The 18,802-nt window shown below is 30.5% G+C and overlaps 1 protein-coding gene and 1 non-coding gene across 2 annotated transcripts in view; both read left to right on the forward strand.

Moving 5' to 3' along the window:
• Window positions 1–18,802, forward strand: part of LOC107441357 (cubilin) — a 208,698-nt gene that overhangs the window by 168,724 nt on the left and 21,172 nt on the right. Inside the window, exons 56-61 of the mRNA XM_087163788.1 lie at window positions 1,592–1,751; window positions 5,097–5,246; window positions 7,053–7,238; window positions 8,416–8,542; window positions 12,095–12,303; window positions 14,582–14,790. Of these exons, the coding sequence (XP_087019914.1) occupies window positions 1,592–1,751; window positions 5,097–5,246; window positions 7,053–7,238; window positions 8,416–8,542; window positions 12,095–12,303; window positions 14,582–14,790 (1,041 nt within the window). The remainder of the gene's footprint in view (window positions 1–1,591; window positions 1,752–5,096; window positions 5,247–7,052; window positions 7,239–8,415; window positions 8,543–12,094; window positions 12,304–14,581; window positions 14,791–18,802) is intronic.
• TRNAS-CGA (transfer RNA serine (anticodon CGA)) lies at window positions 2,407–2,488 on the forward strand. The gene has a single exon. It is a non-coding gene; the product is annotated as a tRNA-Ser (tRNA).

The following is an 18,802-nucleotide window of genomic DNA, read 5'->3' on the forward strand; positions in this document are numbered from 1 at the left end:
GATATCTCTTGAAGATAGTTAAAGTTGTAGTTAAGGGTGGTTCCCAGTTAGTAAGGAAAAAATTTGGTTAATATATTGTTTAAAACTGTTTAAGGTTATAGAATGAAAAAGGAAGCTTAATAAGTAAACGCAGTTGTTCGGCGCATTTGTCTTGGTTTGTTGGCTTAGTTGTGCAAGATAATTTTGAAAGATGACCGAGTTGGTTACCAAAGTCGACTGGTAATAATAACAATTAATCTGAATTGGAGATTGAAACTTCATGCATACTGTTTCTAATTCTTTTGAAAAATAGTTTTTTGGGTCTGAGAAAAACAGCAGAAATTTTTTTTAATTTCGTCAGCACTTAGAATTCATATCAAACGTGAAAAAAAACTAATTTATTCTGCTCCTGGTATAACCACTTGAGTAAAACAATTATTTTTGCCATAAAATAAGCAGAATTTAGATATCTATGAAGATCAGTAGGTATGTCAGTAAAAAAAAAGAAAAAAGAAATACATATATTCCACAAAAAACCTATCCCGAAAAATATACTTTAAATTTGTTAATTACTAGCATAAGGTATGACTTATTTAAGCTGTGTGAAGAAAGGTAACAGTGAAAAAGTCGATTGGATCTAGAGGGCGGTAGTGTGCACTGGTCTAGTAGACGAGCGTCAAAATTGAGGCGCTGAAGAGTTCAAATTTTTTTCCGATGAAGTCGTTTATATACTCATGTGTGTTTAAATTAAATATAAACAGTGATGGTCAAATACATTTTAAATCAAATATTTTATATAGTTGAATCTAATAACATTATTAATTCATAAAATCATTAAAACTGCTGAAAAATGTATGATTAAAAACAGAAAAAAACACGAAAAATGTCCTTAAAATAAAAAATAAAAAACTATGATTAAAACAGGAAATACAAAAAAAGTTATCATTAGAAATAGATATAATGCAACTAAATATCTTTGAAAACGGAAATATCACAACAAAATATCAGTAAAATTTTAAAAAAACGCAACAAAATATTATTGCTTGCTTGCTTTCGTTTACCTGTTAGAGCATAAGGGTGCGGTTGTTCTTGTTTTCCAGTGGCGCCATCTATGGCAAAGAATTCGACTTCTGCCACACCCATTACGTCACGCTCGTTTATAGAGCGGACCCATTCATTCATCCACCGATCGTAATTTTGACCTGAATCAGAGAACGATCAATCTCCAATTCAGTACCCCCAGAGGTATTGATTTGTTATGGGAACATGGAGGACTTTGCGAATCGACAGATTTAACGTGCATCAGTCACCATTTTACTACACGAACTCTTGGACATGGGCCCAGCGCACTACCGACCAGGCTATCCCGGCCCACAAAATATTATTAAAACAGGAATTGCTCAACAAATTATTATTAAAAATAGGTATAACGTAGCGAAGTTATTTTTAAAACGGAAATAACACGACAAAATATCGCTAAAATAGAAAAGGCGTAAATAAAATAGTGCAAACAACAGACTAATATGTTCTTGTTAAATGTTACATTGCGCGTCTAGGTTCAACAATTTCCTAAGTGTTTTGCTTAACCTCGTATTTTCCAACTATTAATTAGATTGAAGAATTCAAGGATGATAATACTTGGACAGTGAGAGATAAAAAATGCGGATCCTCAACTCCTGAGCCTATCACTCTAAAATCAAGAAAAGCACGGCTAACTTTCCGCAGCAATGACAGAATCACTGGAGACGGTTTTAGTCTGAAATATTCTGCAGGTAAGCCTTACACCGAACTTAAGATTTTTTATTGAATAATTTGGCAACGCACCCTTATAAATGTGTTGAGATTGCTTCTTATTTTTCAAAGTATTTCCAGTAGTTAAAATTCCAAAAGTAGTATCTATATCTTGTCCTTTATAAATGAGACAATGAAGAAAATTAGTGAAAATTGAAAAAACATGACTATCAAAGCTGACGTCATCAGGGGATACCAGCTTCGAATTGTCATAAAATGCAAAACGTTTTCTATCAAGAAAGCTAAGACAAAAGTCAAAAAATTGCTTTCTCTGTGCCCCGAAAATTTTGCATAAGTCCAGGGGAAAAATATATATAAAATACAAGAAAAAATATATTGTAATACAATACAATTTAAATTATAGAAGCATAAAACATTAGAATAAAAACAAGACAAATACAGAAGGAAAGTAAGAAAGAAAACTTACTAGTATAATACAAAATAAAATACTATTTAAAATACAGAAGCATATCAATTTTTATTAATTTTCTTCATTGTCTCATTTGTTTAATTCCTTTTGGTTTCTTTGCTGCTAAGCGCATTTTTCCATTTGGATGTTTTATTTTTATTAATTTTCAGTTTTATTAAATTTTTTGCATTAATATTTGGATTCTTTTCTTAATTGGCCTTCATAAGGCAGTCGTGGCCGAGTGGTTAAGGCGATGGACTCGAAATCCATTGGGGATTCCCCGCACAGGTTCGAATCCTGTCGGCTGCGGTATTTTTTTTTTTTTTTTTTTTCCTTGAAAATCCGCTACGAGGATTTGCAGAAGAAAAGAAGACGACACACAAGAGATGGTCCGAATAAAAAAAAGATGTAAGCGTTTTGATAAATTGCATCCTTAACAGTATCTTTGTATTTCCGAGTTGTTTAAAGGATCAATGATTACTAATATATAATCAGATTTATAATTAATATCTATTTAATTTTAACAAATGAACGAAATAATCTTATTATTAATGAAGTCTATTTTTCGCTCTTATGATGATGATAATGTGAAAGTTCAGGCTGTAATTTAAGTGGGTTAAAAACCAATATAGAATGCTGCATATATGATTGTATCGTTTAACAAATAATAGTTATGACTAAAATATAAGTTTTTTTAATAACTTTTTTACTAGGCTTTTGGTATATATTTTTGCATATATTCTGTTCGTGTCACTTTTCGGAATAATACAGTATATTTATTTTAATTAATTAAATATTGATGAGTTAATTCAGTATTATTTATAAATTACAATAATTAGTTTAAAGTTTGCGGAAAAGAAATGCCCACATTTCAAACTTTTTAAAACTTCTCTTTTTATATGAGCTTAAAAAATTTCTTAACGCAAATGCGGGTAAGTTCCATCAAAGAGTCCTCCACGAAGGCAAATTTCTCCCAATACTTGATCCAGGAATTCCCTTGTCCTCTGGATTGGGTTCAAAATTACAAGGTTGCGTAGTTGAACATTAGTAGTCGTAAACCCAAAAATTGGGTGCTGCTGTTCAATTACGGTTATAAAAAAAAATAATAAATTGGGAACAATTTAAATAGAAAAATTTGTATTATCAGGATAACTACGTCTATTCTTTAAAAGAGTGACCATGAGATAACTACAATAAGTTGCACTTCATATTATATTATGAATTTTTGATATGTAGTGGTGAAAAAATTACTTAAAATGAAAAATACCAAACTAAAAATAACTTAAATTTCGCTACCACTAGAAAACATTTTCTAACAAAGAGGTGCCTGGCTCTACCAATTTGAATTTTCATTAATTAAAGTATAACCCAAGATCGAGACAATTTATTAAAGTTTTACATACTAGTAAATTGAAGTTCTAATAATCCTAGTGACAGTGACACTGTTGTCTGAAAAATAATAAAATAAAACGGCATATCAGACCATTCCAACTAAAATATTTGCATCGGTGTCCGTTAAGTTTATTCCTTGACAATAACACGCTATTTCTCAAAATGGTGAATATTTTAAAAAGATTGTTGTATAGTTTTTGTCAGTAACATACCTGCCAACTTTTAATCCTTTCCATTATAATTTTTCCCAGTGGTATTAAAATGGAATTAAAACTTCAATTTTAAGCAAACAAATACGTTGTATTTGAGAAAACTTAAGTTGACAACCATGACAGTAACGCATATTAATATATGTGCTTAAGTTTTGTAAGAATAGTGGTGATCAAAATCATTTAAAAATTAAAATTATAAATGAAAGAATAGTATATATTTACTACCACTTTAAATATGAAAATCTTCCGGAAAATCCGGAAGAATTGGCAGGTATGCAGTAAGTATAGCCATAAGTAAATTTTTTTTATTAACAGTTTTTTTTTGCAACAATTGCTCTTAATTAGTAAAAATACAACCTCGTTGCCTAAGTAGAAACAGAATTCTACATAAATTAAAATTTAACCGCGTCCAATAATCCATACCTGCCAACTTTTAATCCTTTCCATTATAATTTTTCCCAGTGGTATTAAAAAGGAATTAAAACTTCAATTTTAAGCAAACAAATACGTTGTATTTGAGAAAACTTAAGTTGACAACCATGACAGTAACGCATATTAATATATGTGCTTAAGTTTTGTAAGAATAGTGGTGATCAAAATCATTTAAAAATTAAAATTATAAATGAAAGAATAGTATATATTTACTACCACTTTAAATATGAAAATAAAATCTTCCGGAAAATCCGGAAGAATTGGCAGGTATGCATACCCTCCAACTGCTACGGAATTTCCGTAGTTTCAGAAATCTTCTTTTCAGACGGTAGCAAAATTAATGTTAGCGTAACTTGTCCACTATTACTTATTAAAGTGCAGGCCATATGGCTAGATTCTTAAGTTCTGATAAAAGTTTTATGAGAGATCTATTTGCTTAAAAAAATTTCTACTTTGGTTCGCTACCACTAGAAAGAATTATTTTCAAAATCCTCATAAGTTGGAGGGTATGCAATAATCTATTATTAGTTATATTTTTGACTCATGAATATATTTAAGTTCCTATATTCAGCAAGTTCTTAAAGAGAATTATGGAAAAGAACTTCAAACTGAAATATTTCATGTATAACTTAATTCAACTACGCCATCTTTTTACAACTGTAATACATTACATATTACACTACTTTAATCCATATGAAAATTAATTCTTATCCTAATCAATTCTCTTCCTATATGAAAATTATTTCTCATCCATCTTCATCGATTTTTTAACTGTCTATTTTTTTTAATAGTATAACCAATAAAAAGCGTTTTACTTATGTTTCTTGTTTTATTTATTTTCAGAAAATAGTTAACTATTATGTTTTTAAAATACCTTTCAGTTTGTGGAGGAAATTTCACTCAATCAAGTGGTGAAATATTTTCGCCAAACTATCCTAATTCCTATGCCAATTCCCTTTCTTGTATTTACGTTATTGGGAAAGAAGGACAGTATATCTCTTTATCATTTGATGATTACTTTAGCCTTGAAGGTAAGTAATGATAATAATTTTCGCTTTTTTTTTTACCAATTAAAACATATTTTCTTAGTTTATCTAGTCCATTAGAAATATGCAGTTTTCGTACAAAAAGTTCTGTGAATAATCCCTGTGATACCACTAAGAGGCATTACATATTACCTAGCTTTTAAATTTCCTTTTACTCATATTTCATTCATATCGTCATTCATTCCTAATCCCTCTTTAAAAAATAAATCATTTAATTAATTTTAATTCAATTTTTTCAAAGAGCGAATGCAAATATTTTTATTTTCAATAAATGTAACGGTTAACTTTTTATTTCAATGCAAATGTATAACTAATTATTATTCAATGTCACGACAACTGAGCATCAAAATCTATTTTTAACCTTTTTTTCTTGAACCACAAATTTATTAATTTGAAATTTAAACAATTTGAGATGGTCTAAATCGATTTTGGTGTTTAACTAAGTTCTAAATTGTGATAATTACTAGAAATACGCAAACTCAAATTTTATTTTAATGCGTTTTTATTGTGAACAATTCTGTTCCTTCAATTAATGTAAAAACCGATGATTCTGTTTATAGGTCATGGGACGAAGCATCGAAATTTAGCTAAAAAACATCTTCCATTTGCCGACTCAGCGAATTTTTAATGCAATGAAATTTAATTGTACTTGTTAACTAAAAAATACAAAGTTCACCGAAAACTATTTGCACATTAACATTTTGTACGAGGTTAAATTAGGGTTCCGAAATTCACAGCTTAAAGATACTTCAAGTGTCTCAGCTAAGCACTAAGTTTTTTAAATAGGAATCTGGTGATGAAATTCATTTGACTGGAAATGAAATTAATTTGCAAATATTGTTATTAAAAAGCAATTCAAAAATATTTCGTTGCTTGGGTTTGACTAAAATGATCATGCTTCAGCCACCATTTAAACTGCCTATTATTTGTATGTAAATTAGTTGAACCAAATGGATTATTTTTCTCAATCAGAAGTTTGGATAATTTATAATATTCATCTGTAAGCAATCTGAATCGTATTATTTAGTCACTCATCTGTACATTATTTGGTAAATGTGAAAATTACTCTGGTGCTAAAAAAATATAGTTTTCAAAGATGTATTCGTATAATTTAGTCACTCATCTGTACATTGTATGGTAAATGTGAAAATTACTCTGGTGCTAAATAAAATATAGTTTTCAAAGATGTATTATTTAGTCACTCATCTGCACATTGTATGGTAAATGTGAAAACTACTCTGGTGCTAAAAAAAAATATAGTTTTCAAAGATGTATTCGTATTATTTAGTCACTCATCTGCACATTGTATGGTAAATGTGAAAACTACTCTGGTGCTAAAAAAATATAGTTTTCAAAGATGTATTCGTATTATTTAGTCACTCATCTGCACATTGTATGGTAAATGTGAAAACTACTCTGGTGCTAAGAAAATATAGTTTTCAAAGATGTATTCGTATTATTTAGTCACTCATCTGCACATTGTATGGTAAATGTGAAAACTACTCTGGTGCTAAAAAAATATAGTTTTCAAAGATGTATTCGTATTATTTAGTCACTCATCTGCACATTGTATGGTAAATGTGAAAATTACTCTGGTACTAAAAAAATATAGTTTTCAAAGACGTATTCGTATTATTTAGTCACTCATCTGTACATTGTATGGTAAATGTGAAAATTATTCTGGTGCTAAAAAATATAATTTTCAAAGATGTATTCGTATTATTTAGTCACTCATCTGTGCATTGTATGGTAAATGTGTAAACTACTGAACTTGTTTTATTTTTTCTGAAGTGCATGACGACTGCTTGTTTGATAATGTTAGCATCGCTCATGGGGATGATACTAATTTCACTCAGGGACCATATTGCGGAAATCAAGCTCCAGCTCCTCGAAGCTTAGCAGGTCCAGTCATTTTAAAATTTCAAACGGACTCCAGCTATGTTGCTCATGGATTCAAAGCAAACTATAAAATCCTAGGTAAGTTAATTTATTGTTCATTCTTGATGTAACTTATACTTACACATCTTATACATCCCTCCATTCATATCATATATTTAAATAAAATTTTCTTTGCAAAATAATTCTGATCATTTTGTGTAAGTAAAGTTACACTGGGGAACAAATTTTTCAGATTTCAAATCTGAAATTAGTTTTGTTTCCAAAAGCATGATTGATGAATTTTTAGTAAAATTTAAAAGAAAGTTACTCGGATTATGAATGACTATAAATTACGATCACATAAGAGAATTAGGTTAGGAATTCAAGAGGATATGTCACTCTCCTTTTTTTCAAAAGCGATTCAAAGCGTTTAACATTTATTGTGTCGTAACATCAAAACAAATTATGATTTGGATAATTTCTTTAAAACTCTTTCTAAATCAAATGGCTGAATTTCAGTCGCTTTATTGGAATGAAAGGTTGATTATGGACGTTCTAATGGACATTAAAATAACATTGCGTTTATGGAATAAAAACAGGATCGTTATAATGTAACGTTCACTGCAATGGGAGGTCGTACAGAAGATCGTAGACTGTGCAAGGGTTCTATTTAAACTCTCTTCCAGTTTTTATAGTCATAACTATATTTAATTAGATATTGCATTATTTATTTTATATTTATATATTTGTCTTGGTTCCTAATTTTGCTTTTTTTCACACTGAATTATATAAAAAAAAAAGTGATAAGTATCCTTTTCCAAAAGCTATTTACCCGATTCCGTTCAAATTTTAGGTTTTTCAAATTTCAGATCGCTTTCCTGCCGAAATTATTGAAACCATATTTTGGAGACTGTAGCATCATTTTTAGAGGGTCAAAAAATAAAGGGTTGCTTATTCAGAGGAAGTACATGTTTGTGTGTTAATTCGCAACTTAAAATATTGTCTGCACAAATTAATTTGCTGATTTAAAATAAGACCCACGAAACATTAAGATAGCATCTTAGTAAGTGAACATTCAATCATTAGATTAAAAGTTATTAAGGTCTTCACATTTTTTTTTTTAAATTTTCGCATACTGCACTATGTGTTTTCTTGAGAAAATAAATTGTATTTTTCCCTGTGTGCATTTGCGTCATTCATTTCTGAATGATCTATATTACTTCAGAGATCAAACTGGTACATGTTTTTACAAACAGTTCTTTTTTTTATACTACAGATTGTGGAGCGACTTTAAGCGAACCGAGTGGATCTATCTCAACCCCTAGAAATTTCAAAGAATATCTTCCTACGATGGACTGCACTTGGCACATAGTTGCTCAGCCAAATCATGTAATAGCTCTCAGGTAATTTATTTTTCACGTTTTTTTTTTTTTTTTTTTTTTTTTTTTTTTTTTTTTTTTAAAGTTTGCTTTCATATGCGTGTGAGAGGGACGAATCTGGGTACTGAAATCTTTGCCGCTTTCCCTCTAGAGTGCTCAAATTTTTACCGCAGCTCTATGCCAAACGACAATACAAATTTTCAAAGAATTGTATATATATATATATATATATATATATATATATATATATATATATACATTGTGCTGATATTCGATATAAAGATAGAAACACAAAGAAAGACATGGAAAGAAATAGAAAGGGAAAAAATTCAAAAGGTAAGAAGAAAAATTATCCATTGTTGATAACTTGTATAAAAAAGGTTGATTAATTAGTTAATCCATGATTAATTATTATGGATTTTTAACCCTCAAAATACATTGAGTGATCGTAATCTGGATTATATGGTCGAATTTACGTTTTTCAAACGCAATGAGTATCCCACATTTCTGTTTCAACAGGGTTCGTACGTTGCTTAATTAATTAGTATTGTAACAATCAAAGAGCCATCTGAACAGTTGGACGCTCAGACTTTGGACTGAGTGGACTCACCTTTTCCTCCCTTTTCGTGATTATTCTAACTTATGTTTGTCCGTGTGCTATTTGATATTACAGTCGAACTCGTTTATAACGAGCACAAAGGGACCGTAAGTAGTAATAGCCGATGTACGTGAGACGGAAGTGACGTCATCACTCAAAGTCAACCGGAGCTTATTTCTGCCCCAACCGGAAGTTGCTTATTTCTGCCAAACCGGATGTTGCTTATTTCTGCCCGCCTATTAACCGAAAGTTGCTTATTTCTGCCCATGTGCTTATTTCTGCCCGTCTTAAATCGAAACTTCGTCTGCAGCGTCATGGGGAGCTTATTTCTTTTTTTTTAAGCCTAAATTATTATAGTTTCGTTTTTGAATATTATGTTCATTTATTACTTTTTTGAGGGTGGCAACACATAATAATTTTAATATTAGTTTCTTGCGGTGGCAACAGTTATAAACTTTGTTATTTGGTGTGAAATATTGTATATTATGAAGTAATGACGTCATCTTTTTATTACTTAATACATAAAGGATATCATGCTTTTACTCTAGTGGCGCCATCTATGTGGGGATGATGGAAATAAAATAACTTAAAATCTATTTTAATATTTAATTCTGTTCTATTATTATTTATTAAATATAATTAAGGCTGAGGATCGAACTCACGCCAATCAAAAAGCCTTCGTGGGTCAGTAGTTGGATATCATAACCACTGACCCACGAATGCTTTTTGATTGGCGTGAGTTCGATCCTCAGCCTTAATTATATTTAATAAATAATAATAGAACAGAATTAAATATTAAAATAGATTTTAAGTTATTTTATTTCCATCATCCCCACATAGATGGCGCCACTAGAGTAAAAGCATGATATCCTTTATGTATTAAGTAATAAAAAGATGACGTCATTACTTCATAATATACAATATTTCACACCAAATAACAAAGTTTATAACTGTTGCCACCGCAAGAAACTAATATTAAAATTATTATGTGTTGCCACCCTCAAAAAAGTAATAAATGAAAATAATATTCAAAAACGAAACTATAATAATTTAGGCTTAAAAAAAAAGAAATAAGCTCCCCATGACGCTGCAGACGAAGTTACGATTTAAGACGGGCAGAAATAAGCACATGGGCAGAAATAAGCAACTTTCGGTTAATAGGCGGGCAGAAGTAAGCAACATCCGGTTTGGCAGAAATAAGCAACTTCCGGTTGGGGCAGAAATAAGCTCCGGTTGACTTTGAGTGATGACGTCACTTCCGTCTCACGTACATCGGCTATTACTACTACCGTAACATGTACTCGTTAAATCCGAATGCTCGTAATAAACGGGTCCTTAAGGCAGGCGTGCAACCAGAAGAGGGGGGGGAGGTCAAATTATTGAGTTTACATAAAATTTAATTAATACTTACTTACTTTAATTAATTTAATTAAATACTTTTCTTAATTTAATAACAACTACCCCCCCCCCCCAACCAGCATTAAATTTCTCGTTGCGCTACAGTCTTAAAGGAAAGAAGCAATAAACGGAAAGAAATATAAAGGAAAAGATTCTTACCAAAACATTTATTTTTTTCATTAATCTACATATTTAAAATAGTAGTTTGTTAGCTTACTTTGAAGTTTCAGTTCGCGTTTTTTTTTTATTTCGCGCGCATTTCTTATCATTTTGAAAAAAAGATTGCAAGACAGAAAAATATTGCTCGCTAAAACCGGGTCTTGCTCGTTAAAAGCGACTTCTGTTCCATAGACTTAACATTGATCCAACCAAATATTCTCGTTTCCCTCGGTAAATCCGAGCTCGTTATAAACGAGTTCGACTGTAATAAAAATATTTGGCACTAAGCTTTTCTTTATTTCAACACATCGTCGAACTCTAGTCAAGGCCACAGTAAAAAATTACAGAAAGAATATATATATATATATATATATATATATATATATATATATATATATATATATATATATATATATATAATATATATATATATATATATATATATATATATATATAATATATATATATATATATATATATATATATATAATATATATATATATATAAATACAAGAGAACACTAAGAAAGTTAAGAAAAATAATAAGTATCATGCGGATATAATCGTGTGGGCTGAAGAAAAGATTATATCTTTTTTTTCCGGTTTTTAATTAACATTTCATTTTTTTTATTTTTTTTTTATTTTATAAACTGTTGTTTGTTATTTTTTTTTACTTATTATTTCCCACCCCCCTTTTTTTCATATGTCTATAATTTTTCTTTGTTTTATTCTTCATTTTGAACTTACATATATATATATATATATATATATATATATATATATATATATATATATATATATATATATATATATATATATATATATATATATATATATATATATATTGTACATAAGCATATGTGTTCTTAATTATATACAACACTCTTTAAACCTAACATAGAACAAAACTTTTATCATATAAACTGTCAAACGATACAAACTACAAAACGATATCTAATGATGAACATAACAAGAAATATAAAAGAAATAAACTAAATAAAGTAAACATGTTATTGCAGGCTATGCACTTGCGTCTGGAACATATTATGTTTATTCAAGACATTTTATTTAATTACATCTACTTCCTTGAAGAAACCTGTGTGACATAAAATTTTGAAAAAAATGAATTGTTCCTTAGTGTAATTTGTGTTTTATTCACATTGCTTAGCTTTAGTCATTTGTAGCACAAAGCATGATCTACATTTTGATAAATTATAAAACCATCGGAAGAACTTGGCAGGAAGAAAAAAAATTCTGCTCTCAAGAATCAATGTCATTGCAATTTTGCTACCTACAATAAACGTTTCTGAAAAAAATTCAAATGTTGATAGCTATGTATTTTTTTCTTATTTGTAGTTTATTATTAATCTTCTCATCGCGAGAATATAATTAATTATGGTTTGTTTGTTTGTTTGTTTTTAGATTTACTCATTTTGACATTAGAGCAACCTATAAATGTCTTATGGAATACGTGGAAATCAGAGACGGAAACTCGACGGGCCCACTCATAGGCAGACTTTGTGGAAAAAATTCAACAGTATCGGTAAAATCGTTGGGAAATATGCTGACCATAAAATTGTACATGAAAGCTGAACATGGGGGAATTTCCGCACATTACTACAATACATTCGGTAAGCTAACACCATTCTTGTGTATTGTATGAACTTTGCTCCAGGGCGTGCTTGCTTTTATTTTGTTTTAATGCTAAATGAAAGAAAGCACGTGAAAATCATTTAATATTTTCCGTGTTACTAGAACAATGTTTCATTTTCGAAGAACTGCGATGCCCTGTAAGAGTCAAAAAATTCGACTTTCAGGCATTAATAGAAAAGCAGCACATTGCGATCAATTAAAAGTTAAAAGAAGCAGACGATAATTATGGCAGTTCTTCATTGTTTCTCTTTAACGGTGTTTTTGGTGTGAAGAAGTTCAGTAACCTGTTAACGGAAAAACATTGAGAAAAAATTTTAAAAAATTGAAGTATTTAAACTTTTCCTGCATTTTTTTTCCTAATGTTTTTGTATGGAATATCATATGACGCGTGTAAAGAATTAGAATCGTCGATGTTTTTTGTAAACTTGCGAATCCCTCTAAATTTAGAATTGTTCTGGTTTCTGAGTACCAGTCCTGGTGGGCTCTCACTGATTGGTTAAAGTTAATATACTTACTCGTTGTTAATTTTCTTGTTCACTGACAATTTTAATCTTAAACATGAAACTTAAAGCAATTCTTTCCTCACCCCTTGCTTGTTGAATGGTTTAGAAAAGATATGCGGAAAATGGGAAACTGAATTGACTAAAAATGATTTTTCTGCAGCACACTTTTCTTCCCATCTTTAATAAAACTTATACGTGAAGAACTTTAACTCAAAGAAAGTTAACCCATGGATATATAATTTTAAAGAAGAAAACCTATAAATATATTTTGAAAACAAATAATATTTTTAGAAAACATAAATCTGGATCTTGTTCGGTACCTTGCCCGCTCCTATCGCGAGCCCTGTATAGGAGCAAGCCCAGGCATTGATAGGTTAATAAATAACTTTACCAAAATTTGAACAAAAAGACATCTTGAGTCGCGATGGCTCAGGGGATAAAGCGTTCGCCTTTCAATGAGGTTAACCGGAGTTCGATCCCCAATGGCTGGTCGATACGAATTCCGCATCCGACTTGCACCGACCACAGTGCAGACGTGAAATATCCTCAGTGACAGACGGATCATGGGTTAGAGTCCCCTTGCTGTCAGGCTAACCGTGGGAGGTTCTCGTGATCTTCCTCTCCATGTAACGCAAATGCGGCTTAGTTCTATCAGAAAGTCCTCCACGAAGGCAAATTTCTTCCAATACTTGGTCCAAGAAATTCTTGTCTTTCGGATTGGGTTCAAAATTACAAGGCTACGGAGTTGAACATTAGTAATCGTAAGCCCAAAAAATTGGGTCGGCTGCTCAACGACGGTTATAAAATATAAAGTAAAAAGAAATTTTGTGAAGCGCGTTGCTGTAGCGTGACATTGGCGTCCTTAACGATAGTTTACGTAAATCAGCAAAAGCGAAATACATTAATGTATATTTGTAGCGAGAGGAGAAAACTGTCTGGAGGTCAAAAATTTTAATTTTATCTTTAGTTTGGCTTCATATATTATGGTAAAAAGAAATGTTATCTATGCAATCAGCCCGTTGGAGATGAAATTTATTGGCCAGTTTGGAATTATTGAGAACCTATTAACGCGTTGAGCGCCACGCTAATTTTACGACTTGCCCTTCTGGCCACGGTAAATAGCTACAAACAAAATTTGCAAATATTAGACACAATATGCTATTTTTTTATTGTTTATCATGACAATCTGACAAAGGTGGTGAATTATCTAAGACTACGAATTGATTAAAAATAGTGGTGGTTAAAAATCTACAAAATTGAATTTATTAAACCAAGAATCACAATAATTAAGTAAATTTTGAATACATTTTCTGCAATTCCATAAAAGAGTGTACATTTTATAGTTCTATATCATGTTTTACGCTGTCAGCCAGCTGTTTTTCGCTGCCTATGTGAAAGGTCAGTGTCATCAAGTGGTGGCAGACGCAGCCTAAATGTAATTTTATTGTCAGCCACCGGTGGCTGACGCGGCCTAAATGGAAAGTCCAATGTCAGTCACCGGTGGCTGACGCGGCGCTCAACGTGTTAATTTGGAACCTATTAATTTCCTCACGTAACCAATTAATTTGTAACACACTTACATGGCAACGTCTTATGAGACTGGAACTTCAACTGAGGAACAAAAATAGTTGTTCCACAGTGTAATAATACATCTGCGGGGAAATCTATGAAAATATAATTTCTACTTTCAGTCTCGTTTTCTTGCTACTAAATGTAATTTGAAAAAAAAAATGAGTTCTGTTTTTTCTCGTAGGACCAGATCAAGGTTGTGGAGGTACCATAAATGCAGCATCTGGCACGATTCAATCGTTTGACGTCGATAACAATGGACTTTATGAACCGAATCTGGATTGCAATTGGTTTGTGACATCCGATAACCCTGACAAAATTTTACAGATATCATTCGAGAGATTTGACATCGATGATTCTTCCGATGGATCGTGTGAATTTGATTATTTAGAAGTATGACTTTTTAGTTTTTTTTAATATTTAATTAGAAATGATCTAATAATTAGAAAAAGAAATAATCGTACGTGAAATAATCTAAAATATTTTATTCAATTAAAAATTCAAATTTACAGCGTCAAATCTTTTTTTAGTACCATTAAAGATAGGCAGATGCTTTTTTTACATAAATATACAGCCACCTTTTAAATATTTTTCAATATTTTATCTATTTAAAAAATTTTAGCTCTAAGCTCGAATTTAGCTCGTTATGAGAAGCATGGTAGGTAGTAAGACTGAAAGCTTATATATATCAAGAAGGAAAAGAACAAAAACTGTTTGTTTGTTTTTATGTTAAGAAAAAACATTTTATTCGAGCATGTTTTAGGTACGAGTAGTTTGGTGTTTTTTTTTTTTTTTTTTTTTTTTTTTTTTTTTTTTTTTTTTTTGCTAGACAAAAAGTAAATAATGCCTAATAAGTTGTAATTAATTTAGTAAGATTAATACTATTTAGTAAGATCTTCTCCACCCTAAAACCGGCTATAAATGAAAGTATTTTTCTATCAATTTTTATCTTGTTCCTTCTCAATTTAAGGGCTAATAATTGGAGCTGTTAGTTTAACCCTTTGACTACGAATTTTAAAAAAGGATTTTTTTTGTCACGTTTATTATTTAAAAGCACAAAATAGGTCACAAATAAGGCAAATTTAGTATTTGGGATTTTTCTGACAAGCGGTTATCAATTTACAGGCTGGAACTTATATGTCCCGGGCCGTACTTAATGGTGGGATACATATGTCCCATCTGTGATCGACTTACTGCAAGCACATCTATCATTCCGGAAAAATTTATTATGTGGACTTTTTTTTAACATGGTATGATACAAGGTGAAGCAATCTTTTCATAACCCGACATTACACATTGGACAACTCATATTTGTTCTTTTTTCTATGTTCATTTGAGAAAATATGAATAAAATAAGAATGGACACAACAATCCCAATGAAGAATACGAGTGGGATATATCTGTCCCAATGAAGAATGCTAGTCGCATTTATCTGTCCCAGCGCAAAATCACAATGCTATTTCATGCAAGAAACTCTCTAGGGGATATTTGACACGTGAAACACGTATACTTGGTTCGACTCTACGTCTGGGACATATTACAATGAGTTTCTTAGTGCTTTTCACCCCATTAGTAATTTTTAAACTTCTGTTGGGACAAATGAGTCCCGTTAGTAGTCAAAGGGTTAAATTGATCTCATTCAAATAGTTTAGGGATGTGAAGAGTTGTTAAATAAACACTGTAGTTAGTTCGATACAGTTTTATTTAGAAATTATACTTTGCGTTTTCTTCGACATACTTCTTTACGTTTTCTACATGAACATTCTAAATTGTGTCATTATTATAAATATCATAAGAGATCGATATTAGATAGACAAATTTACAGATTTATAAATAGTTACAGGCTTTACAGATTGTAAAAATAAAAATAGCTGAAAGGAATTTTAAAAAGAGGATCTTTAAAAGTAAAAGAAATAAAACAATATAAAATACTAGATTAATGCGTCATTTATATTTTAAATAAATAAATTTAATGGCTTTGAATGGGACCTTAGAATTGTAATAATGTTATTTAACTTAACATGAAAAGCGGGGTAAATTCCCCTGGTTTAACAACCACTTAAATGCTATAAATTTTCATTCCATCCATTATAAAATTGATTTATGCGTTTGATTTATCAATTATTTTTGCGATGAGGAATGTTTCAAGTTTACTTTCTGAAAACAGGAAATAAATTTTATGAGAAAAATTTATATAGTGCTATAATACAATAGAGCCTCGACTTAACGACGCTCGCTTGACTGGTAAATAACGTCTTAAATAACGAGGTTCTATATCGAGGACATGAAAATTTCAACGCATGCAAGTTAAAACATATTTTGTTAAATACCTTAATACAAACTAAAATTTGAATGTAATTTATATATTAAAGAGAAAAAAAAGCAGATTACTTTAACACTAGGTTTACGGGACTCGTCATTTTGACGCATTTCGAATTTTATAAGGAAAATTACAAAATTCGTTTGCATTTTTATTTTATCTCTTGTAATGACTTTTATCCATTGATCGAGATAAATATATATTGAAGTCTATTTTCTTCAAAAACGTTGAAATATTAAAATTCTCTTTGTGGTATACCTATCTCTACGGATATGCGTCAATTTGACGCGATCGTAATTTGGAGAATATTTTGAGTAAACATGCAAACATCACATCAATAATAAATAGGAATGTACCGACAATACTTCGATTCATTATCTCAAATAAAACAAGTGATAAACAACTGTTGCCGATAAGCAATAATAGAAAGAACAAACGCAGAATGTCAATTGATGTCAGAGTGTTAGATTTTGAAGGTTTCAGTTGTTTATTTCGAGTATTGAAAAATAGAATACTAGAATATTTCATAAATATATATCTCATATTTTTTTTTCTTATAGTATATAATTACATTGCTTTCTAAGTGCAGATATGCCAACTGCTCCGGACGCGCCAAATTAATTAAAAAGACGGTAAATAACCACCAAATAAATTTTTAATTTTGTTAATATAAAGTGGCGAATTATATAAGTCCACGAATTATTTAGAAATAGTGGTGAATAAAAATCTGTTAAATTGAATTTATTAAACCAAGAATCACAATTGATAAACTACCACTTTAAAATATATATTTGCTGTCCAAAGCAAGTTGGCATCTCTGTAAGTGTTGTTATCGGCTCCTTCCACTTTTTCTCATAATCCTAACATCAACGGCGAATCACCAAAGAATATTCGAAGTCAACAACATACAGCAGATCCCGATCAAAATCGAACGATTTCGAGGAGGTCGAGGACCTATACAATGTTACAACTGCCAAAATTATGGACATACACAAAGCCACTGCAATGCACCTGCAAGGTGTGTAAAATGTGCTGAAAACCACAGGTCACATGAATGCAACAAAGACAGAACTACACCTCCAAAATGCTGTAATTGTTACAAAAGCCACACAGCCAACTATACTGGGTGCGAGACCCGTCCCAGCAGAAGGAGCCCTCCAACAACATCATATTCGACGCCTAAACTTGCTCATCGATTAGTGTCATTAATCAAAGAATTACAGGAATTGCTCAAAAATGAAGAAGTGCTCCGTCTTCTGCGGGGGATCATCGGGGAAACATCTCAATCCCAGTGAGTTCTACTTTTATTTTCAAGACTCTCAAGTTAAATTCACTGAACTTTTCACATCAGACTTTTACTTAAGTTAAATTAAATTACATTAAGAATTATTTTCTGATAATATAACCAATTTATGCATACATATATATCAACTTTGCATGTTAAATTCTTTTGAAAATTCTATTGTATTTAATGAGCAATACTTCTCTGATAAAATATATTCACTGCATTTTCTCCAAATATGTTATTTCATCATGTATCAAGGTATGATTTATCTATATTCATCAATTATGCCTTTCATTTTTCAAAAATCAATTACTGTACATATCAAATCATGTTTTATCATTATTTTTAATTTAAGTCTACAATCAATATTTCTAGTGTTAAGTCAATTTGTCATATTAAATTTCATTGTTTTATTATTTCACAAGCAAACGGCTTAATTTTTTTTATGGTTACCACAATGTATTCGAATGAACTTCAATGTATGTCACAATTAAATATGTGCTAGTTAAAATATAGAAATTTAATTAGTGAAATATGTATCAATTTATGTTATTATTTATTTATGTCAACTTATGTATATATATGTCAAATTATGTTTATATTTAAATATATCAACTTAGATTCGATGAATCAGATATTCAAATGTTATATTTACTCAAGCAAAGTGCTTGTTTTTCTATTAGCTACCACATCGACTGCTAAATTCAAAATGTTATTACTATAAATTTTCTGTAAATTTCTAGATGTATGGGATAGGGGCCGCTAAGTGGCCCAGGTGCCCAATTTTTGTAAATTTTTGT

Source organism: Parasteatoda tepidariorum, chromosome 5 (assembly GCF_982258835.1).
Source record: "Parasteatoda tepidariorum strain Cologne lab strain chromosome 5, Ptep-v5.0, whole genome shotgun sequence".
Classification (NCBI taxonomy): domain Eukaryota; kingdom Metazoa; phylum Arthropoda; class Arachnida; order Araneae; family Theridiidae; genus Parasteatoda; species Parasteatoda tepidariorum.